The sequence below is a fragment of the Notamacropus eugenii genome, chromosome 7 (genome assembly GCF_028372415.1).
Source record: "Notamacropus eugenii isolate mMacEug1 chromosome 7, mMacEug1.pri_v2, whole genome shotgun sequence".
Taxonomy (NCBI): Eukaryota; Metazoa; Chordata; class Mammalia; order Diprotodontia; family Macropodidae; genus Notamacropus; species Notamacropus eugenii.
Window position 1 is genome coordinate 55,110,011 of NC_092878.1, and position 21,606 is coordinate 55,131,616.

At 39.1% G+C, this 21,606-nt stretch overlaps 1 protein-coding gene across 11 annotated transcripts in view; it reads right to left on the minus strand.

Annotated features, from left to right (window-relative positions):
- The window catches only part of LOC140514444 (TP53-binding protein 1-like), a 130,598-nt gene that overhangs the window by 99,384 nt on the left and 9,608 nt on the right, over positions 1–21,606 (minus strand). For 7 of the 11 annotated variants that reach the window (XR_011970632.1, XR_011970633.1, XR_011970634.1 and 4 more), the window contains exons 2-8: positions 13,221–13,255; positions 9,994–10,064; positions 7,927–8,023; positions 7,133–7,386; positions 6,230–6,387; positions 5,722–5,868; positions 1,577–1,651 (exon numbers count right to left, since the gene is read on the minus strand). Coding sequence is in view for 7 of the 11 variants with exons in the window: in XM_072624826.1 (XP_072480927.1) it covers positions 1,577–1,651; positions 5,722–5,868; positions 6,230–6,387; positions 7,133–7,386; positions 7,927–8,023; positions 9,994–10,064; positions 13,221–13,255 (837 nt within the window). In the remaining 4 variants the exon portion in view is untranslated. Of the gene's footprint in view, positions 1–1,576; positions 1,652–5,721; positions 5,869–6,229; positions 6,388–7,132; positions 7,387–7,926; positions 13,180–13,220; positions 13,256–15,147; positions 15,529–21,606 lie in introns of those variants that run through there. The other 4 variants (XM_072624827.1, XM_072624828.1, XM_072624829.1 and 1 more) reach the window with 4 other exon arrangements.

A 21,606-nucleotide genomic window follows, 5' to 3' on the forward strand; every position in this document is an offset into this window, starting at 1 on the left:
AGAGTCCCAGTTGGAAAAGACCTCAGGAGCCATCTAATCATCTCATCTTATCTGTATCTGAACAAGAAATGTCCTCTATAACATCCTTGAAAGGTGGTAACCCAGACATTAAAGCCCTCTAGTTGCGGGGGAAGGGAAGGGAAGAAATTCACTACTTCCTAAAACAATCCATTCTATTTTTGGAGAGCACTAATTGTTAGGAAAATTCAATTCAATTTAATAAATATGAAGTGACTACCATATAGAAGCTAGATGGCACAGTGGATATTGCATTGAGCTTGAGATCAGGAAGACTCAACTTCACGAGATCAAATCTAGACTTCACACACACCTTATTCAGTGACTTAACTTTGTTGATCTCAGTTCCTCATCCGTAAAAGGAGTTGGAGAAGGAAATGGCAAACCACTCCAGTATCTCTGCCAAGAAAACTCCAAATGGAGTCAGAGAAAAGTCAGACACAACTGAAATGATTAGTCCCTTGTCCTCAAGAACTCACATTCTACTGTGGGAAAATAATATATACACACAAATAAATACTGGATTGACAGTGGAGTGGGATCAGGAAAATTATTTAACAAAAATGTTTTATACTTTAACAGAGAATCTAAAAATCCTATTATTTAAAGCTCGCTGGAAAAAAAAATATATTCACCTTTTAAGCAGATAAAGACTAAAGGTCAAAGAAACATTACAAAGTAAATTCAGGCTATGCAGTAGTTCAGATGAAAGTAAAGAAAATTACAAATAACTGCAAGAATCTTAGTGCTAGCAAACAGTAACCTAAAAACCAACCAACTAGTGGAGTAAGGCAGTCATAAGAGAGCTTGCACTCAGAGATTTGAACCAAAAATTCATTGAAAAATTAGTTTGAACTTGAACTTATAACAAAATATGGACAAACTATTATAATGAACAATTTCACACAAAATTACACAAGAATTGAAATATAAACTGACTCAACTCCCTGGTATAGAATAACCTATTAATAAAAAAAAGTTAATAACCCACTTGAGTTTTGTTACATGTTTAGCAGTACTTAGTTATAAAGAGACAGAAAATCATTTCAGCAGATTAGCCTATGAACAAAATGCTTAATTTTCTAATCTCAGAATTTCTAGTACAATATGACCAATATCACTAGGGAACCCCCTATATGAGGGGCTCAACCTGGAATCCATGCTCACAAGAAATTCTTGGATACGTTTCAGGGGTTCATGAACTTAGATGGGAAAAAAATTACATCTTTATTTCAATATTGCTGGTTTCCTCTGTAATACCATTTATTTAATTTTACATACTTAAAAAATATTTCAAGGAGTACAATGTATCTATATATATAGATATAGATAGATTTCATCAGATGGCCAACAGGGTCCATGAAACAAAAAAGGTTAAAAAACTCCACTATGCAGCATCCCCACTCAAAAGTTCTACTTTATTTGGCATTATGTTGACATTTTTTCCTTACTGTTAAAAAGCCAAATTTTGACTAAACACAAATAAATCTTGTCAGAGAACAAAGTTAAAGACAGACTGCAAAAGCTTCCATCTAGTACAGTCATGTATGATACTTACCAGCTTTGTCTTGCTGAGGTGTAGTGGAGGGTGTTCTGTTACATTTAAGCTTATTCGGTACTCCACTAACAAAATCTGAAATGCAAGACACAGAAGCAATCATGTCTTGCTCTGTTAATACACATTTAATATTTATGATATGCTAAAAAAAAATTGTACCAGCAGATCCATTTTCATTAGGTCATTATAAGAAAAATAGTCACAGGTGGAATTGATGCCCAGTAATAATGAAATACAAAGAAATTTTGCACCTTTCAAAAGATAATTTTAATTAAGTAGTTCGCATCTCTCGAGAGGATATTTCAATTCAAATACAGTCAACACTATACTTCTAAATGTTTCTCAGCAGAAAAAAAATTGGAAGGTATTCTTACCTCTGGGAAAATGCTAATTAAAAAGCAAAAGGTTTTAATGAGTAAATGAAATTGGTGACTAAGTTGTGAATTTTCTGAAAAGTAATTTTGGAGTTTGAAAGTGAAACAATGTATTATACGGGCCTTATGTCGAATATCACTAATTCACATTTATGTAGCATTTTAAAGTTTTCAAATGTTTACCTCACAACCCGATGTGAGTTAAGTAACATATTTTAAAATTTGTTTAAAATAATTAGTACATATTGATGATGAAAAGTAATTGTAAATTTTTCTGAATTCATTTCCAAATAATTCACCCCTTAAACAATTGTACAATGCTAAAGAAACAGCCATTCTGATGATGCGGGACAAATTCCACTCTAACAAGCACGAGTAAAAAGAATCCTCATTCTGCTTAAACCAGAGTAGAGACAAGCTGATGTAACAGGCACCCATAAAGCCTTTAGGACTACAAAATGGAATCATTCCAGAGTATTGCAGCATTTCTTACCAATAAGCTAGCCTAACGACATGAAATATCTTATTGCTAAAAGATTGCAGAACATGGTAAAAAAAAACAAAAGTCAACTCCAAGGAAGATGTAGAACAATATTTTTACCAAACACAACTTATCTAAAACGAAACAGACAAGACTATAGTAACCAAACACAAGGCTCTCCTCCCAACCATTTCTACCATTAAGTAATTTTCTGCTACCATCATGCAAGAAATATGAGGGGAAGGGGGTGTTTATTATTCATAACCCCTATTTGAGTTCAGTCTTAATACTTTACTTCAGTGGCTTTAAAGAGCACAGTTTCACAATCTGGGCTTCGGGGGGAAACCTGGTAGCTTCAAGAAACTGTTCAGTATAATGTCCTTCTTCAATATACACATATACAAACTGATGGTTTAAAGCACAAAGACTATTTTAACAGTGTATAGACAGCTCAAATATAAATTGCATACAAGCAGGTGGCAATGTAAAATAAAGCTATTTACATTGAGAAGACCCAGATTCAAGTCTGGGTATGCTACTTTTGCTATCTTTGTGACCTTGGGTCTCAGTTTCCTTGCATATTAAAAAGGGGGGCAAACCAAATTATCTCTATATTTCTCCAAGATGTCTTCCAGCTCTAAAAGTCCTATATTCACAGTGTCAAATTTAATACAATAATCAAACCTATACTCTAGGTCAAATTGAACACAATAATCAAACCTACACACTAAAGCCATTTTCATACTTCTAAAACCTCCATCCCTAGGTTAAGCAGTTTCACCATTTCTTCTTGACAAGCATTATCTGCCAGGCACACAGTTCCAGGCACTGCTGTCTTTCCAGTACCAATACTGACATGCTAATAATAGATAACCAAGGCAGCATTTATATCTTATTATCAATACTATCTAGAGAGAAACAATACAATCCACTTAACCACCGAAAGAGCAAGATTTGTGTCATACTTTTTGCCAAGATTAACTCGCTGATTCAGGGTTTTATTTAAAATATGAATGTTATGTAGCTAATAAGTAGAGCAGGGACACATACTAGATAACCTAAACGTTAGATAACCTAAATGTTACTACAGAGATTCGGTTCTGGGATGTTTGAAGTTAACCAGTTAGCTAGGAATAGGAGGAAGAATGTCAGTCTCTTGAAAACAATATTTCAAAGCTTCTGATCTAATTAACAAGATAACTAAAAATACTCAACTGGAACAAAATATAAAAGGGCAGCCTCTGCTGAAACAACATCTTAGAGAGGTGGCACTGTTAGGCTAGGTGAACTATATGAAGGGAAATTTGGTCTTGATGACAGTTGATACAAACTACCCTGCCCTTCGAAGGGCCTTCACCCCAACATAATATGTGTGAACAGACCTGGCATGAAACTTAGAATGTAGAGGATTTAAGCTTCTTCCTCAAACCTTCAGGAGGAAACTGAAGGGAAGATCTATGAAAGTGACTGTTCAAGCTAGAATGATGAACATTCAGGATGTACTGGGATAGAAACTAACAGGAAAGAAAGTTTGAACTGGCACGATGACTGCGTGTAAATATGTAAGTATTTGACATAGAGCACAGATGGGGCACAAAAAACTAAAAAGACCTGGCACTCTTCCTCTTTCCTCCCAGTAACCCAAGCAGGATGTATCTGTCACTCCGCCTTTTCTCAGCCCCAGGAGCAACTTTGAAGAAAAAAAAAAAAACCCAGACACAAAAGATAATTTAAAAAACTACGCAATAGGACCACAGACCATTGCAGTGAAGCTGATGACAGGAGAAAATAAATTTACATAGAAACATATAATTCATACGTAAAAGCAATCTTAAGAGTCTGGTCCTGAAAACAATGGAGAGTTCCTCTTGTTCTACCTAGCGAAAGGTATAAGGGAATCCCATGGAAAGGAGGCAGACACAAAATGATCCAGTCCACTTGATGACACTACTTTCCTTTCTGTGTACCCCAAGGCTTATATCTGTAGCTTATCTGCTCTTTCTGTACAGCGGTCAAAAAACATTTATTAAGTGTCAGGCACCAATCGCATAAATTATCTAGCTTTTAGGCTTGACCTCTAGCTCTGGCCTTTTGATGTACATCATCCTTCTGCTATCTTTAAAAATACAAAGAAGCTGCTTTGGAATGACATGCATCTGTGTGGCTAGAATTTCTCTGGAGGTCTACATCTGCTTTATTTTGGTCTTGTCTGAGTTTAATCTACAAAAATATAATCTACCGAATGCAAAAAAACAAAAGATTTTGTCAACATCCCCCTAAATCCTAAAAAACTGTTTGCCTGTAAAGGAAATTGAACTACATGATTTTTAGGGTCCCTTCTAACTTTAAGTTATGTGAGTCCTAAAATATATTTGACTTTATTAAAAATTGTATTACAATGGCCTGCAGTCCTATTGACTCTTTGCACCTTTTTCATCTATTCCTTCCTTTTTACAATGCTACCAATTTAGGCCAGGCCTTGACTGTTCACACCTGGATTATTGCAAAAACCTTCCTCAATTCCCTTCCAGTCTTTCTGGCCTAAAAATAATGCTGTGTACTGTTAAAGACTCATCCAAAATATCATTTCCAGGACATCAATACTCTGACCAAATCTTCCACTTGGTGGCCACTGCTTACATGATAAAACTTAATCGCCTGAGTTAGCGTTCAACGATTCTCCGTGACCGTCCTCAGTCTTCTTTTCTGATTTCTTCCCTTTCTCCATTTAAGTCTTCATTTAAACAAAGTTAGTCTACTTACTGTCTCCCACATGTACCACGCCCTTCCACACCTGAATTTCCTCATCCAGGCCAAATATTATGCATTTTTGATTATCCAAATAAAATTCCAATTCGCCCTCCCTAACAACTCATTCTTCTTCAAGCCGAGGGCATTTTAACAATCTTACATTTACTAATATTGCTATTTTTAACTCTTTGCAAGAGGAACTCTATAGACCTACATTCTGACTCTTTGTCATTAGCAAACACTACAACTTGGGCAGGTCACTTAACCTACATGAAGCATAGTCTCCCCATTAGTAAAATAAAGAGTCTGGAAGAGGCTCCCCCTCTTACCTAAAAAATTCTGTAATTCTAGGAGTCTATGTTTTATCTCTTCAACTAGACTGTATACACCAAGAGAGGTAATAATATGGTATGCGTCTTTATATCTCCCACAGCCCTTAACATAAAGAAGGTAGTAAAAAAAATTTCTGTTGAGTAGTTACCTTAAATAATAAAAGCTTATAAACCTCCATGCTTAGGTCAAATAGTAATAATACTCACCACCTACACCCTGTCTTCTCTTTTCCTTATGTTCAATAGAAGACTCATATTCACCTTCTTCACAGTCATCTAGTGATGGAGTAGAATTGGGGCCATCAATACCCAACATGACTGATATCTTTGCCATGATAAACTCTGGCACACGCCCTAAAGGATAACATTGACAATGTTGTTTTTATTGTGTTGTTTTAAAAATAAAGGTATTCTACACTAAACTTCTGTCAGAGAACAGGTTCCTAAATCATATACTTGAGCTTGAAGGAACCTTCAGAAGTCATTTGGTTCACCCCCTTCATTTTACGGATGATAAAACTGAAATCCCGAGGGTTAAATGACTGTCAAGATCACATATGGAGCAAGCAAAAGAGCTGGAGGTCTCTGTGAGCCCAAGGCCTCTAACTTAGTCCAGCACTCTTTCACTGTTTCTGCCTCAGAGTTTTAATGGTTAGTTGGGAGAAGCTGGCAAGCCATAAACATTCTGCCCTGAAGACATTTCACCTTTTCTTACCAATATCAGCTGCATGATCAATCAGGGTCTTTACCACCGCAATCTCCAGTCGAATTTCTTCCCTTGCATTCTTCGACACTTTCTCATTCCATGAATGTAAAAGGTTTGGAGCAAGCATTGCTGCAAGATTATAACTATCCATCTTATTCTCACTGACTCTTTAAAAAAAAAAAAAGTAGGTACCATTAAACGTAGTCAAAATTTGAACTAAGAAACAATTTCAAGAAGCTAACAGGCATATTTGTAGGGACTCTTACTTAATATTGGCTATGTATAAGGCAAATACTAAACCTTATCAGGAATTTAACCAAGAAATAGGAAATAAAAAAGCTTCTAACAGTCAAATTAATTTATAAAATCCATGCATCCAAAACTAATATTTTATTCACAGCCAAGCTTCTCAAAATCCTCAATCAGTACTAACTTATTTAAAACATAATAGTAAGACAGTTGGTTATTGCATTTGGTTTCAAAGTTCATAACTGATTAGAAGTAGCCAAACAGAAAGGGTGAGAGGAGTGGTTACAGGCAGGCACAAAAACTGTAGTGAGAAATGACAGGTGATAGCAAGGAAAGAAATAGAAAAATTATAAAAAAACAGAAATATGAAATCAAATGGCATCACAGGTTAGACCTTTTAGGGTAAACTGCCTTGCAGAAACAGGCCCCTGGAGATCACTGTATTACGGTATACAAATAATGACATTCAAAATGATAAAGAAAAAACGAAATTGTATTCAATATACTCCATTTGAGAAGATAAGGAAATATGTAAATAAATTTTAAGAAATATTTCCATCCCAAATAGCTGAAAACAAAATAAATGTACTGTTGCTTAAAATTATAACTGGCTAGCCAAAAGTTCCCCATAGCTAAAATTTTTTGTACTTGATCTTTACTTACCTGAGAGAAACATTCCGGAGAAAGTTAAAGAAGTACCGTAATACATATACTATATTGTCAGTCATAAGACAAGAGAGCAACATTGTAGCAGTATCCCTCTCCTCTGTTTCCAACTGTTGAGCTTTGATAAAAGCTTCATGCAAATCAACTGGAAAGATGGGTTCTGGCAACTCCCTAAAAAATATCTTAATAAGATCTGTGATATCCTGTGGATCTGCAGAAGACAGACAGCTTTCACCATGATTCAGTTTCCTCTGAAATAAATTTCAAGTCATCAGTATTCTTTGATTTAAGATCTCCATTTTGATCAAAATCTCTGCTTACATCTCAAGATAAAGAGTTTTTCTTAGTAAACTTTAATTCTTTTATTTATTTGCTTCTGGTGTCATGTATTACAAAACACACAAGAAGCTCTAGCAAACAATCAAAAATACTTAATTTCTTTAACTACTGGATTCATGTAAGCTATAAATGCTTTCCACAAAGGGAATAATAGCTGGTCAGCTGTAACTCTACCATTCATTAATACCGAAAAGATGAGAGGACATAATGCTGAGCTTGGGAGTCATTAGACCTGGGTTCAAACCCTCCCCCCAATAACTACCTATGTGCAAGGTGCTCACAGACATCTCCACAGTAATTATTTAAAGTCATATGGGATGTGATGTTAGAGGGAGTCCACATGCTAGAAAATAATAGACCCTTTGCACATTCATGTCATATCTGAGGACTGTAACAACAAAAACCTAATTAGACAACTGTGGAAAGAAAAAATAGTCAAGGAATATGCCTACCTTCAGTGCTTTTATATGGGTAGCTGATCCAGAAACCCTAAAAAGACCCCTAACATGAAGATGTTGTTCCAAAGATGTGCAAGCATCAACGAGAAAACTGAAAAAGGCAGGTCTCATTAATGTATTTAATCTTACAAAAACCATACTAAGTGAATATACTTGTCAAGGTACATCAATAGGCTGTGAAGATCCTTGACATGACTTCTGAATTATAAATCATTTCCCATTTCTATAATCTACTCATTGTTCTTGTGCTAATTTTAGTATGACCGTTGCTCTCATTCCATGACTTTCACAGCCTACTATATACCCAAGAGCCATACTATCTAAGTGTGTATACACACACACACACACACACACACACATATATATATAACCTCTATACACACAGACATGTATACCCCAACAAATCTTTCTGTAATTACCATCCCATAAAATGCAACAACCTTTTTTAATTCAATTTAATTCAACATTCATTAAGTTTCCATATATGCAAGGCATCCTTAATACTACAGATAAAAAGGAAAAAAAATTCCTCCATTTCAACATATACAGCATATACACAGATGAGTATATATAAAGTAGTGTTAAGAGACAAATGATAACTAGGGTAGAGGAAAAATAGGTCAGGAAAAGTCTTATATAATAGTGAAGAAGCTAGGGCTTATAAGAGGCAAAGGTAAAGAAGGAATGTATTATACACCTGAGAGATAGTTAATGCAAAAGAATGGAGGCAGGAGACTGAGTGTATGTATCGTCAAAAGGACTAATAGCCAACAGACTGGTAAGGTAGATGGGAGGCAGATCATGAAAAGTTTTAAATGGATTTTGTATTTTATCCCAGAGGCCATAGGAAGCTCCTGAAGCTTCTTAAGTCAGACCCCTGTTTTAGGAACATCAATTGGCAGCAGCTTAGATTATGGATATAAAACAGCGAGACTTGAATCAACAAGACCTGGCAACTAACTGGACTAAAGGGATGTGGGAGGAGGGAATTTCAAAGAGAAGATAGTGGAGAATTGACTCTGAGGCTCTAAAACTAGAAAATGAGAAGAATGGTTGTGCATTCAATCAAAACAGGAAAAGTGTGAAAATGGGATAGATGTGAGGAAATACAAGTTCCATTTTTGAAAAATCAGTTTATTTTTATTTATAGGTTCTATTCATATCTCATTTAATTTACTTCTTTATTTGCTTGTCTGTGGGACCTTTATTTCTCTGCCAACATCATTTGTCCAACTCTTCGGAAGACAGAGATGATTTTTTAAAAAAATAATTCAATATGTAGAACAAAATAATGCAGACAGAACGATGCTCAATAGAAGTCTGTAGGTAATACATGTAGTATCAATGTTAAAGGGGACAGCTAGATGGCCCAGTGGATAGAGTGAGTGCTGGGCCTGGAGTCAGGAAGACTCATCTTCCTGAGGTCAAATCTGGCCTCAGACATTTCCTAGCTATGTAACCCTGAGCAAGTCACTTAACTCTGCTTGCCTCAGTTTCCGTATCTGTAAAATAAGGGGGTGAATGAAATGGCAAAACACTCCAGTATCTTTGCCAAGAAAACCCCAAAAGAGGTTATAAAGAATGAAAACAACTAAATGCCAAATAAACGTTATCTCTACAGATTACACAGCTCTCCTAGGTAAAGGACTCGGAGGATCTAAGCAGGTTCATTAACATGAGTTTTGTCGTCATTTCCCCAATACGTGAGTGTTTAGAAATCCTTTTACTAGAATGTGAAATGTGCGCATAACAAATCCGAATAACACTGTGTGATCACTATTTACAAAAGCTTGGGCATCTCAATAACATATAATTACTCTTCTCCCACAATTCTTCCCAAATATACTCATTCATTCATCCAATAAACGTTTACTGAAAGTCTGTTATTTGTCAGGCACTGTGCTAAGGGTATCATTACATTACAGGGATTTTCATTCAAATACAGATTTCAGAGTGGAATTATAAAGTCCATGAATTAAAGACCCAAGTGTGAAATATCTACTAATTTCTGAACCTTGCAATTCACCACTTAATTCTAGGCTAATTTCACACCTTTCTTACCTTGGAATGTTTCCATATTCTGGTACAAATGTCTGGGGTAGTACAGAAAAAGGTGCTCGAAAAATTTTCCCCTAAAATGTAAAAGTCATTTATTATAAGCATCAAGATAAAAATTTACAGGTATAAGCACAGAATGTGAAGACAAATTGTGATTTCAGGGAAAGAGCAAAAAAACAATTAAACTAGTTACTAATATTCTGAGATATAATTAGTCATAGTAGCTAAAAGGCAACAGACTTTGGTAACAGTGAGTCTTAAGAACAGAACTAGTCTCAAATACTAAAATAAATACCTTATGCCAATAATATCTATTAATTATGCTAATGAAAGAGTTACAGAACATTTGGATCAAATACTAACACACATTAAAGTATCATTATTGTATTATTTTTTAAAGAGGACTTCAAATAGGTTTAATGCTTCTCAATTTGCATCTATTAAAATGGATATTTTTTTCTGAAATCACCTTCCACAGCTCTGCAAATACTAACTCTGCATCAAATTATCTGTGTACTTCCTTGACCAATAATAGGGTAAGATGGATTAATTTTTTTGGCTGATGAATGTTACAAATTTTCTAACAAAATGTTCCAAGAGACTAGGACTAAGAAATACTGAAAGTAAACATTAAAACATTAAAAAATCCAATTCAACCTCTTCTTGTACAGTTGCTATTTCTATAATAAAATTATCTTCTTTCTTACTATTTTTCTTAACTATTTCTTAACTATTCTTAACTATTAAATATTTCTTAACTAATTCTTAACAATTTTTCCGAAGACTATTTATCACAAGAATAACTTGTGAAAGGCACCAAGATTCAGTAGTCCTGGGTATCAAGTCATGTCTCTATTTATTAGTTATGTGGCCTCTAATAAGCCATTTCAGCCCTTTCGTTACCTCACCTGTAAAATGAGGATAATTCCACATAACTCAGAGGGAGTTTTATAAACTACATGTTGTAACAATGAGCTATTATTAATAATCTGAAATCAAATTCTGAGATCCTGGAAAAAATAACAGTGCAGATATATATACTGAAAGAATTAAGCATAAAAATTTTCTGTAAGCTCGTACGACACTTAGGAAAATGACTAACGCAGAAGACATCCCATTACTAGGACTGGAGATAAGCCATTTATAGTATTTTTTAAAAAATCAATCCATAAGCATTGATTAAGCTGTAACTATACACCAGGCACTAGGGATAAAAATACAAATAAAATAACCCCTACTCTCAAGGAACTTATGTGCTAATGAGGGAGAGAAGTACGTACAGAATATAAATAAATACAAAATAGCTAAATAAGCATTTTTGGGGGGAAGGATGGAAAATCAGGAAAGGTTGATAGTGATATTTTAGCTAAATCTTGAAGGAAAAGAGAGATGAAGCAGAGGTGAGGATGGAGTGAATTACAGGCATGTGGAGATGGCAACTGCAAAGGAAGATTCAGGACATACCTGAGTACATGGGGGACACAGAAAAGGCTAGTCGGTATGGGCTGGGGGTGGGGTTGTTTAATGAGTAACATACAATGAGGATGGAAAGACAGGTTGTGAAAGGCTTTAAAAGCTAAGTAGAGGAGTTTATTTTATCCTAGAGAGTTAACAGGGAACCAATGAAGTTTATTTTGTAGATCACATTTGGGCTAATGGAAAATCACTTTGGCAGCAATATGTAAGATAAGACAGAAATAGGAAATGGTTTGAGGCAGGAAGTACAATTAGGAGACAAATTCAGTAATCTAAATGTGATGAAGGCTTGAACTAAGGAGGGTCAGAAAGAAACAAGACAACTGCCAACTGATTAGATATACAGGGTGAGGGAAAATGAAGAGGATAATGGAAAGTTACTAGACTTGGGATATGAGAAGACTGGTGGTGCCTTGGGGGCAAAAATAGGGAAGTTTGGAGAGCAATATAATGAGATGTTTTGGACCTGTTAAGTTTGAGATATCTCTGAGACAGGTTTGTAATATCAAGAAACTGAGATAAATCTTGGATATCAAGTTTGAAATATCCCATAGGCAAACAGTGATGCAGGCCAGAAGCTCAGAGGAGAAACTGGGACTGGCTATACAGACCTACAAGTCATCTACATAGGTTTAGGATTAGGGATATGACTGGTGACTTCACTGGTGTAGATAACTCCCAAATGAGGGCACTTATTCTACCAATAGAGACTGGCAACTTTTCTGCAAATAGTAGTGTTTAAATGCCTAGAACAATGAATAGTTAAATGACTTGCCAGGAAATCACACAAAAAGTCAAAGGCAACATTTTAATCCCAGGCTTCAAGGACAGCTTTTTAACAATGGCTCTTAATCATCTTGAATGAAAGATAATAAAACCCTAGGAACTGATGAGGTCACTGAGAGAAATTCTTTCATGCAACAAACATCTATTAAACACTTTCTATGTTCTAGGCTCCAGAGAAAGATACAGTAACAAAGATGAAACAGTCCCTGCTCAGAGAAATTACATTTCATGGAGGTGAGGAGAAGTAGAGGGAAAAGACATAGATACACGTAAGTAAATATATACAATACAATTGAGAAGAAGCACTAACTGGAGGATGGGAAACTAGAAAAGGGTAGGTTACACTTCAGCTAAACTTTGAAACAAACTAAGGGTTTCAAGAGGCAGAAGTGTGGGAAAAAGTATTTTAGGTATGAAGGATAGCTTCTGTAAAGTTATGGAAGCAAAGAAATGTCAAATAGGCTTACTTTAACTGCACACTGCAAAAAACAGAGTAATATGTAATAAACCTGGAAAGGTTGGCTGTTACTTTTTGAAGGACTTCAAATGCCAAACAAGGCAGTTGTAGTATTTGACTCTAAACAAGATAGCAATCTTTTTGAAAAAAGGAACCACACAGTCATACCCATGCTTTAACAATCATTTGTTTTAAGTGGATGATGGATAAAACCTGGAGGGTAAAACCATGACCTACACAACAATTAGGAAGCTACTATAATAGTCCAGGGGAGAAGTTAACAGGTCAACTTGAACTAGGGTTATAGATTGAAGGATTAGAAAGATGTTTTGTAGGGGGAATCAACAAGTGACTGGGTATAGGGGTTGAGGGGAAATGAAGCGTTACAGCCGATTTCAAGTTCACAAACCAGAACGGTTAGGACAGAACTGCTCTCAAAAGAAACTTCAGAGAGAGGTGGGTGAGTACTATTTTGGAGATGTTGAACTTAAGATGCCTATGGGACACTCACCTGGAAATGTCTGAAAGGCAGATTATGATTCAGGGCTAGAATTGAAGAGAAAGATTAGGGCTAAGGTGCATAGCAATGATAGTTGAATGTGGCAAGGAGCCTAGTGCTCTTTACACTAAACAGATTAAATCAATGCCTTCAATAGAATATTTTAAAAAATGAGGGGAAGACGGAAAAATCAGTATACTGACAAATAAGTTGATTTTTAGAACACAAATATTAGTTTTTATATATTAGTCTATGTATTTGTATAAAGTGCAATTCACAAGTTTTTGTATTAGAAACTCTTAAGTGTGAACCAGTATAAAATGTTATTGCAAATAGAAGTACAACTTTAATATTGTTCTTAGCTATCTCACCTCACATTACATTCTGAAACAATTCCAGCGGCTACTTACTCTGATTTACACTTATCTCTTAAAGACATTCATACTTACTTTATATAATATAATATGACTGTTCATTCTCATATTTGAGTAATATTCTGCATGGCTGTTTGTCCAATACAATGTGTCCACTAGTCAGTTTCTACTCTACCGACAAGATCTTAAGTATTGTTCAGCACCTAAAACATAGTATATAGATGCTTGATACACGATTTTTTTAAATTATGAAATGAATTCCTTGATTTTATGAGTGGAAAAAAAATCAAGGGCTATGTCTTGCAAAGACCTTCTCCATCTGTCAATCATTTTAGTCTTCTTTATGCATTTGTAGAACATAATGCTATCTCAAAAATATTACATGGCTCACATCACATTTCTAAATCTTTTCCTTCAATTTCTTGAAATCTTTGAAATTACTATCTCATAGGTATAAAATCTTGGGTAGAGACTGAAACAACTGAAGAGACTATCATATTGGTAAATAATCAGTAGAAACAAAAAAGTGTCAATTTAACTACCTAGTTAAAAAATGTTTTATGACATAAAGCTGACAATAGCAAAAATTAGGTTTGGGCATAATCAGATTCAATTAACTATTATGCACTCAAAAACCAGCTGTAACAAATATACACAACAGGACCACATAAAAGAAGCTGTATTAATTAATCTAAGCACACACATACACACACACACACACACACACACACACACACACACACACACACACACTAGTATTTAACCAGAACTCCTCTTCAGTACTTAACCATTTCCACTGAACCATTCAGAAAACACCATTCTTTTTAAATGAACCACCCTTCCTGATAGCCCACAAAAGCCTCAGAAAATAATCACAAATACTCACTTAACCTCTATGAACTTCAGATTGAAAAACAGGAATAATAATAACATGTAGTGTGTGTGTATACACACACGCACACATGTATATATACAGAGAAAGATACACACACACTTCAAGGGGTTGTTGTAAGGTTCAGATAAAATCAAGTACATGGAGTAATCTGAAACCTTAAGGTACTATAGAAACATTAGTTATAACCAACAGTAAATCTTGACATCTTCACCATATGGCTTATCATGTGTAAAATCGAGAAGCGGCATGGACTAGCAAACAGTCAGAAAAACCTAGGTTCAGAATCTATTTTGTAGAATAGTTGCGTGATTCTGGGCAAATTACTGAAGCTCTCTCTGGGCCTGTTTCCTCCTCTGTAAAACCGTGAGTTAGAGGAGATAGTTTCTAAGTTTCTTTCTAGTTTTAAACATGCAGCTAAATGGGTGTGTGAACAAAGAGCGAGGTCTGGAGTCAGAAGATCTGTGTGATCCCAGACAAGTCACTTGACCGCTTAACCACTTAACCTCTCAGTTTCTTTCCCCTGGCACATAGGTAGCTCTAGAGATACGTTAGCTATCATCCTGTCCTCTTTTCTGGACAAAATTAATGCTCCACTTTCACCAGTTTGGTTCACAGTGACTCTTACTAGCCTTCGGATGTCCTCCCTCAGCCCTCTTCCCCCTGGTCTTACCCTAAAAGTTATCGCCCGAGACTCCTGCCGGCCGCGAGCGCTCTGGATCTTTAAGCCATAGGCGGCCTCGAGATGCTGCAGCAGGGTCAGCCTCACCAGCCTCCGGTGCCTCATTTCTGCGGGTGTCTCGCACCTCTCCGCCACTCCCCTCCTCCTCGTCCTGATCCCTTTCCACCCATTGACCTTCTCTAGCCACCACCTCTTCCACTTGCTACAAACCCTCGGTGTCACCACCTTCGCTTCAACTCCCTCTCGTCCACTTCCACGAGCCCCGCTGGGGCTCGGGCCTGCTCCTGCCACTTCCGTGTCTCCTACCCTCAATTCCAAGCCCTCAGGTCTGTTTGTCCACACCCCGCTCCTTCCCCCGCCACTGACCCTTCTCTAAGTCACTCCCCACGGACCCTTCCACGCTCCTCTCCGGTCACTCCCCACCGACTCGTCCACGCTCCTTCCCGGTCACTCGTCCACGCTCCTCCCCAGTCACTCCCCACCAACTTGTCCACGCTCCTCTCCGGTCACTCCCCACCGACTCGTCCACGCTCCTTCCCGGTCACTCGTCCACGCTCCTCCCCAGTCACTCCCCACCAACTTGTCCACGCTCCTCTCCAGTCACTCCCCACCGACTCGTCCACGCTCCTTCCCGGTCACTCGTCCACGCTCCTCCCCAGTCACTCCCCACCAACTTGTCCACGCTCCTCTCCAGTCACTCCCCACCGACTCGTCCACGCTCCTTCCCGGTCACTCGTCCACGCTCCTCCCCAGTCACTCCCCGCCAACTTGTCCACGCTCCTCTCCAGTCACTCCCCACCGACTTGTCCACGCTCCTCTCCAGTCACTCCCCACAGACTCGTCCACGCTCCTCCCGGTCACTGCCCACCAACCAGTCCCAGGCCTTCACCCCAGAAGACCTTTCCCCTAGACTCCCAGTCTCTATTTCCGGTCCCTCGGGTCTGCGGCTCTTGCGGCCCCCCGCTCGTCGCCGGTCAGGCCCTAGGCTAACGTCGCCCCAGACGCCGGAGGCCCGGCGGGCCCTGGGCCCTGGCTCCGCCGCGGACTCCTCGAGCTCCCCTCCGGACCGGTCTCGCACGCTCAGGCACCGCCCTCCGTCAGCCGGGCTGTTACCCCATCCCGGGCTGCCCACTCCGGCAGACCGGTCGCCCCCACAATCCAAATCCCAAAGCCGCGGTCTCCCGCCTCCCACTCCGCCTCCGCCGCCTAGCCAAGCACTCAGCTCCCGCTCCGCCTCCGCACCCCAGCCGAGAACTCAGCTTCGGGCCGAACGCAGCGGCTCAAACGGCAGCGCCAACGTTCGACCCGCTCTCTGATTGGGCCGCGCCATTCACAATCAGAACCCCTCCGCGGGGGCCTAACAATAGCCTGATTCGGCGGTAACGCCGTCAGCAGAACCGAAAGGGGGGAGGGGTGGGGGGAGAAAGGTAGAGCCCGGTCCTACGGCTAGTCCGACAGGTACTGCGCGTGAGCTCCCTGTAAGGGCGGAGATCCCTGGTGGACCATGGTCAGGGCCGTGCAACTCAGACCATTAATTAAGGGCTAGGCGCAGGGCGGGGACTCCACCCACGTGCTCCCGTCCCGGGCAGGACGCCGAGGTTTGGACCGGGCTCCTGCAGCCTTGAGCGCTACACCGCCCTTAAGGCCCCTCCATGGTCGGGGGGGGGGGGGGGCAGGGGGGAGGCTGGAGGTGCCATGAGGGGGTGCCTGATCATGCGCGTGCCATGCAACCCCTTTGAGCCCCAGCTTCTCCCCTGTAAAGCGGGGTTCGGTGTGGTCTCCAAAGACAAGGGAAGGCTCCAAGCTTAGGCTTGTATTAGAAGGTGTGGGGAGACAGACTTGGGGGCCACTAGAGGCTTATCACAAATACCCAGAGGTGATCCGCAGGGATGCTGCTCCCCACAATCCTGCAGCCCCACGCAGCGTGCTGGTCCAAAGTCCCGCCTTGCAGCGCTCTCAGGACAGGTTGTCAGGCGTGTCCAACCCTTCATGACCCCTCTCTGGGGGTTTTGGCAAAGATACTGGAGGGATTTGCCATTTCCTTCTTACTCATTTGACAGAGGTGGAAACTGAGGTCCATGAGGTTAAGTGACTTGCCCAGAGCTAGTAAGCAATCTAAAAGCCTCTAAAGCCCTTTTCAAAGGAGAGATTTTAATATCCCAAACGAAGCCTGGAAGGAAACATAAAGGCAGTGCCCATTAGACTTTTCTCCAGGGATCAGTCTTGTGCAAAGCACTTTGGGGAAGGAAAGGAGCTGGAAGAAATTGGGGATTTAAAAATTTGTGACCAGAGAGATACGACTTATCTTATCTCTGAGAGAGGTCTGCTCCAGTGGAGGCACCCAAAGAAACTGGGGATTATGTACTCAAACCTCTTAAACTAGCCTAAGAGCTACTTATCTTTTTGCAGCTCTACGGGAAGATATGCTGGCAGTATGGGAGGTCTCTGCTAAACACACCATTTCTCTAAGCACCACTAGGCAGAATTTACTTAGGCTCCTGTTAGCTTATGGAGGTAGCCCAACTCTAACTCTGCCTGCCCCAAGAGTTGGCGGTGTTGATTAATATCTGGTCTAATATTGTAGGAAAACCACCTGATTTGAAGTCTATGTGGGAGTTCAAAGTGCATCTCTGTTACTACTTGTATGGCCACGGACAAACACTTAACCTCTTTGGGCCTCAGATTCCATCTTTAAAATGAAACAGTAGAACCAGTTGATTCTATGAGCTTTTTAAGGTCTCTTCTAGCATTAATAGAGTTCGAATTCAGCTTGCCCACCTATACTCTGTAAAGGAGATATCATCAGTCTCCTAAGAGGAGGTAGGATGGAAGCCAAATGAGGTTGGGTGGTCCCTGGGGGAGATCAACTGGAGTTCTTAAAAGCAACAAAGGGTGGGAAGCAGCACTTTATTAATCATTATTGTTACTCATTGTTGTGATTTCTAAAACCACAGGTAAATTAAGGCATTTTCTCTGGCTGTCTCCCGTCCTTGGAATGCTATCCTTCCTCCGCTTCACCTACTGACTTCTCGGACTTCTCAACTAAAATTCCATCTTTTTTTTCCTATTTTTAAAATATATTTATTTTTAGTTTACAACATTCAGTCCCACAAGCTTTTGAGTTTTAAATTTTCTCCCCCTCCATACGCTCCCCAAGATGGCATGCAATCTGATATAGGCTGTCCATATACATTCATATTAGACATATTTTCATTTTAGTTATATTGTAAAGAAGAATTATAACCAACGGAATGAACCATGAGAAAGAAGAAACAAAACAAAAGAGAGACAGCAAATAGTCTGCTTCCATCTGCATTCAAATGCCACAATTCTTTCTCTGGATGTGGATAATATTTTCCATCATGAGCCTTATGGAGTTGTCCTAGAACCTTGCCTTGCAAGAGCCAAGTCTATCAAAATTAGCCTTCACACAATGTAGCTATAACTGTATACAGTGTTATCCTCTTTCCACTCCCCTCATTCAGCTCATATTCCATCTTTTATAAGGAGGTTTTCTCAGCCTCAATTCTAGTACCTTCTTTCTGGTAATTATTTCTTATTTGTCCCATATATAGCTTCTTTGTATATATTTGTTTACATGTCTCCTTAGAAGATTCTGGAGGGTAGAAGCTGTCGTTTGCCTTTTTGCATCCCCAATGCTTAGCATAGTGCCTGACATATTATAGGTGCTTAGTAAATGTTGATTGATTGTAAATTGGGAAGTGAGGAAAAAGAGTTCTCTAAAGTAGGCATTCTTAAGCTGGAGTCTGAAGTTTTGTCTGTTTTTACTATTTTGAAATTTGTATTTCAAAATAATGGGTTTTATTTGCAATCCCTATGTATTTTATTTTATGCATTTAAAAACATTATTCTGAGAAGGGGTCCATAGGCTTCACTAGATTGCCACACACAAAAAGTTAAGAACCTCTGCTTTATAAAGAAAAAAACTTATGAGGAAGCATCCTGTCCCAGTTTCCTGATTATCTCAGTTGTAAAATCCCTGTTCATGACTTTTTTGAGGGGACCATTTTTCTAAATTGCAAAGGGAGAGAAAACAGTTTAGAATCAGTAAAAGTGCTTTGCAATTTCCCAAATAGAATCCAGTTTGATTTCTTCCTCCTATCCAATTCTGGGTTTAGGCAATTGTTTATGTCCAGTGTCTATCACAAAAAAAAAAAAAAAAGATGGATTAATTCCATGTGCCATCTCTCCAGTTAAGTATCATGATCTTGATCTGTGCAATATACATGCTTCATCCATGTCTGTGTGGACTGCTAAGACAATCTTTTAAGAAGCTATTGAGTATCTTGGTTCATTCATTCAACAAAGAATTTATCAAATACCTATGAACTGCCCCCACTACATTATATGAGTCCCTTCCCTCAGGCAACTTACAGGCTATTAGAGAGAAACATGGGTCTTTTCTCAGGCTTCATGCTTCTTGACCTCTCTGTAAACTTTGAGCCTGTGTTTACCTTCTTCTCCTTTTCTGGGATACTTTCTTCTGGTACTCCTCCTTCCTAATTGACCACCCCTTTTGCTCTTCTTTGCTGGAGCTTCATCCAAATCATACCCACTTACCACAGATGTGCCATAGCTATCTGTCCTGGGCCCTCTTCCTCTTCTTTTACTTGGTGATTTTGTTAGTTTCCATGGATACAATGATTATTTCTATGCTGGTGATTAAGAAAAATCTACTTTATCCCACATTAACCTCTCTTCTGACCTCCAGTCTTACATCTCCAGCTGCCTATTATTGGACATCTCAAACTGGACATCCCATAGATATCATAAACTCAGCATGTCCAAAACCGAACTCATTATCTTTACCTCCAAACTGAATCCTCTTCCTAACTTTCCTTGTGCTTTGTAGAGTGTCACTAGTCTTCCAGTCACTTAGGAAGAAGGATTGGTCCAAATCTGAGAGGAATTTGCCTGTATTACAACCCTGAGGGGAGCAGTTGTACCATCTGGCAGTTTCCTTTTTAAAATAATTATTATTGTTATCCAGGTGCTAGGTTCAGCTGTTTACATGCTGTCAAAAGAGTACAAGTGATGTCGCTGTTTTTCAATTTCAGTGCCCTGGGCCAAACTTGATTTTCCACACCTTGGTTATAACACTGCCTTGTGCTGTTTCACTTTGTTTTTTATTAACGTCTGATAAAGTAACAAATGGCATACTTATCAAATTTTCAGATGACAAAGTTAGAAAGAATAACTAACATATTGGAGGACAGGTTTGAGAAAGATCTCTTTAGTATAGAACTGTTGTGGTTTCATGATAATGTTGTGGTAGAACTATCTCAAAGAATTCAGTCAGACCATCTCTAATCCAAGCATAGACATTTCTTGAGATTGATGCTTCCTAGGAAGCCCAAGAGGGCCCAGCAACTTCAGAGAAAGCAAGATGGATTTTTATAGGGTAAAGATGCGATTACGTAACAAATTATGAATATTAAGAAGACAGGAGGAGTTTGTTAAGGATTAGGTTATAGGGGAGGAGTCCCAGCCACGGTCGAATTGTGTATGCAAATACCTACAATGCATACAGAAAAATCCATGGCAGGGTATGAATGTATGATAATGACATAATGGGCCTCTCTATGTCATAGGTTCACCGAAAGGATAGATTTTGCTGTTACCGAGCAGGTGCTTACTTAGAGAAAGTTCCTTCTGTTGTTTTGGGGTCCACATCCTGCATGGGCATCCTGGTGGTGCTGCTTTCTGATTGGCCAAGGATGGTCCTGTCTGAGACTAGATGGATGTGGTTGTGGTTGAGTGCATGAATACACCTGCTGTTTCTGTGGGAAGTATGAGGAATGGGTCTGGAACCAGTGACTGGCTAGAGACAGTGACTGGGATCTCATCTCAGGGACACTGCTGCTGTTCTGTGAGACATAGGAGTTCATGGACACACCTGTTCTAGTGAGCAGTGAGGCATATATAAAGAAGTTCGGATATTGAGTTAGGGATGGGGGAGTGGTGAAGTAGGGGTAATGGGACTGTAAGGAAGTTAGAATATTGGGGGTGGGGGCAGCTTTATTAGGATTCCATCCAAACTGACAACTTACTCCTCTACTCAGTTCTCTGGAAAAACAAATGAAACTTGTGAACCATCCTTCACTTAACAGCAATTTCTTCATGCCTTGTAGCTTCCTTTATAGCAAGAATGGAATCACCTCCCTGATGTCATGGTCCTCTTGGAGAATGAGGGACAAACAATGACAAATTTTGATCCCTGAAACTTTTTTTTTCCCTTAAGCACCTGACAACGCCCAATCACTCTGGCCCTCATTGACTAGAGAATGATAGGTCCCAGGCCACTCCCTACTTGGTCATTGTTTGGATCCTGATGGTCTCAGAGTGAACGTAGACAGCAGTGAGGAGTCAGACAAGAACAACAAAGTTTTCAGATCAGCGTTACAAACATTAATCTGTTGGTTCTCTAAA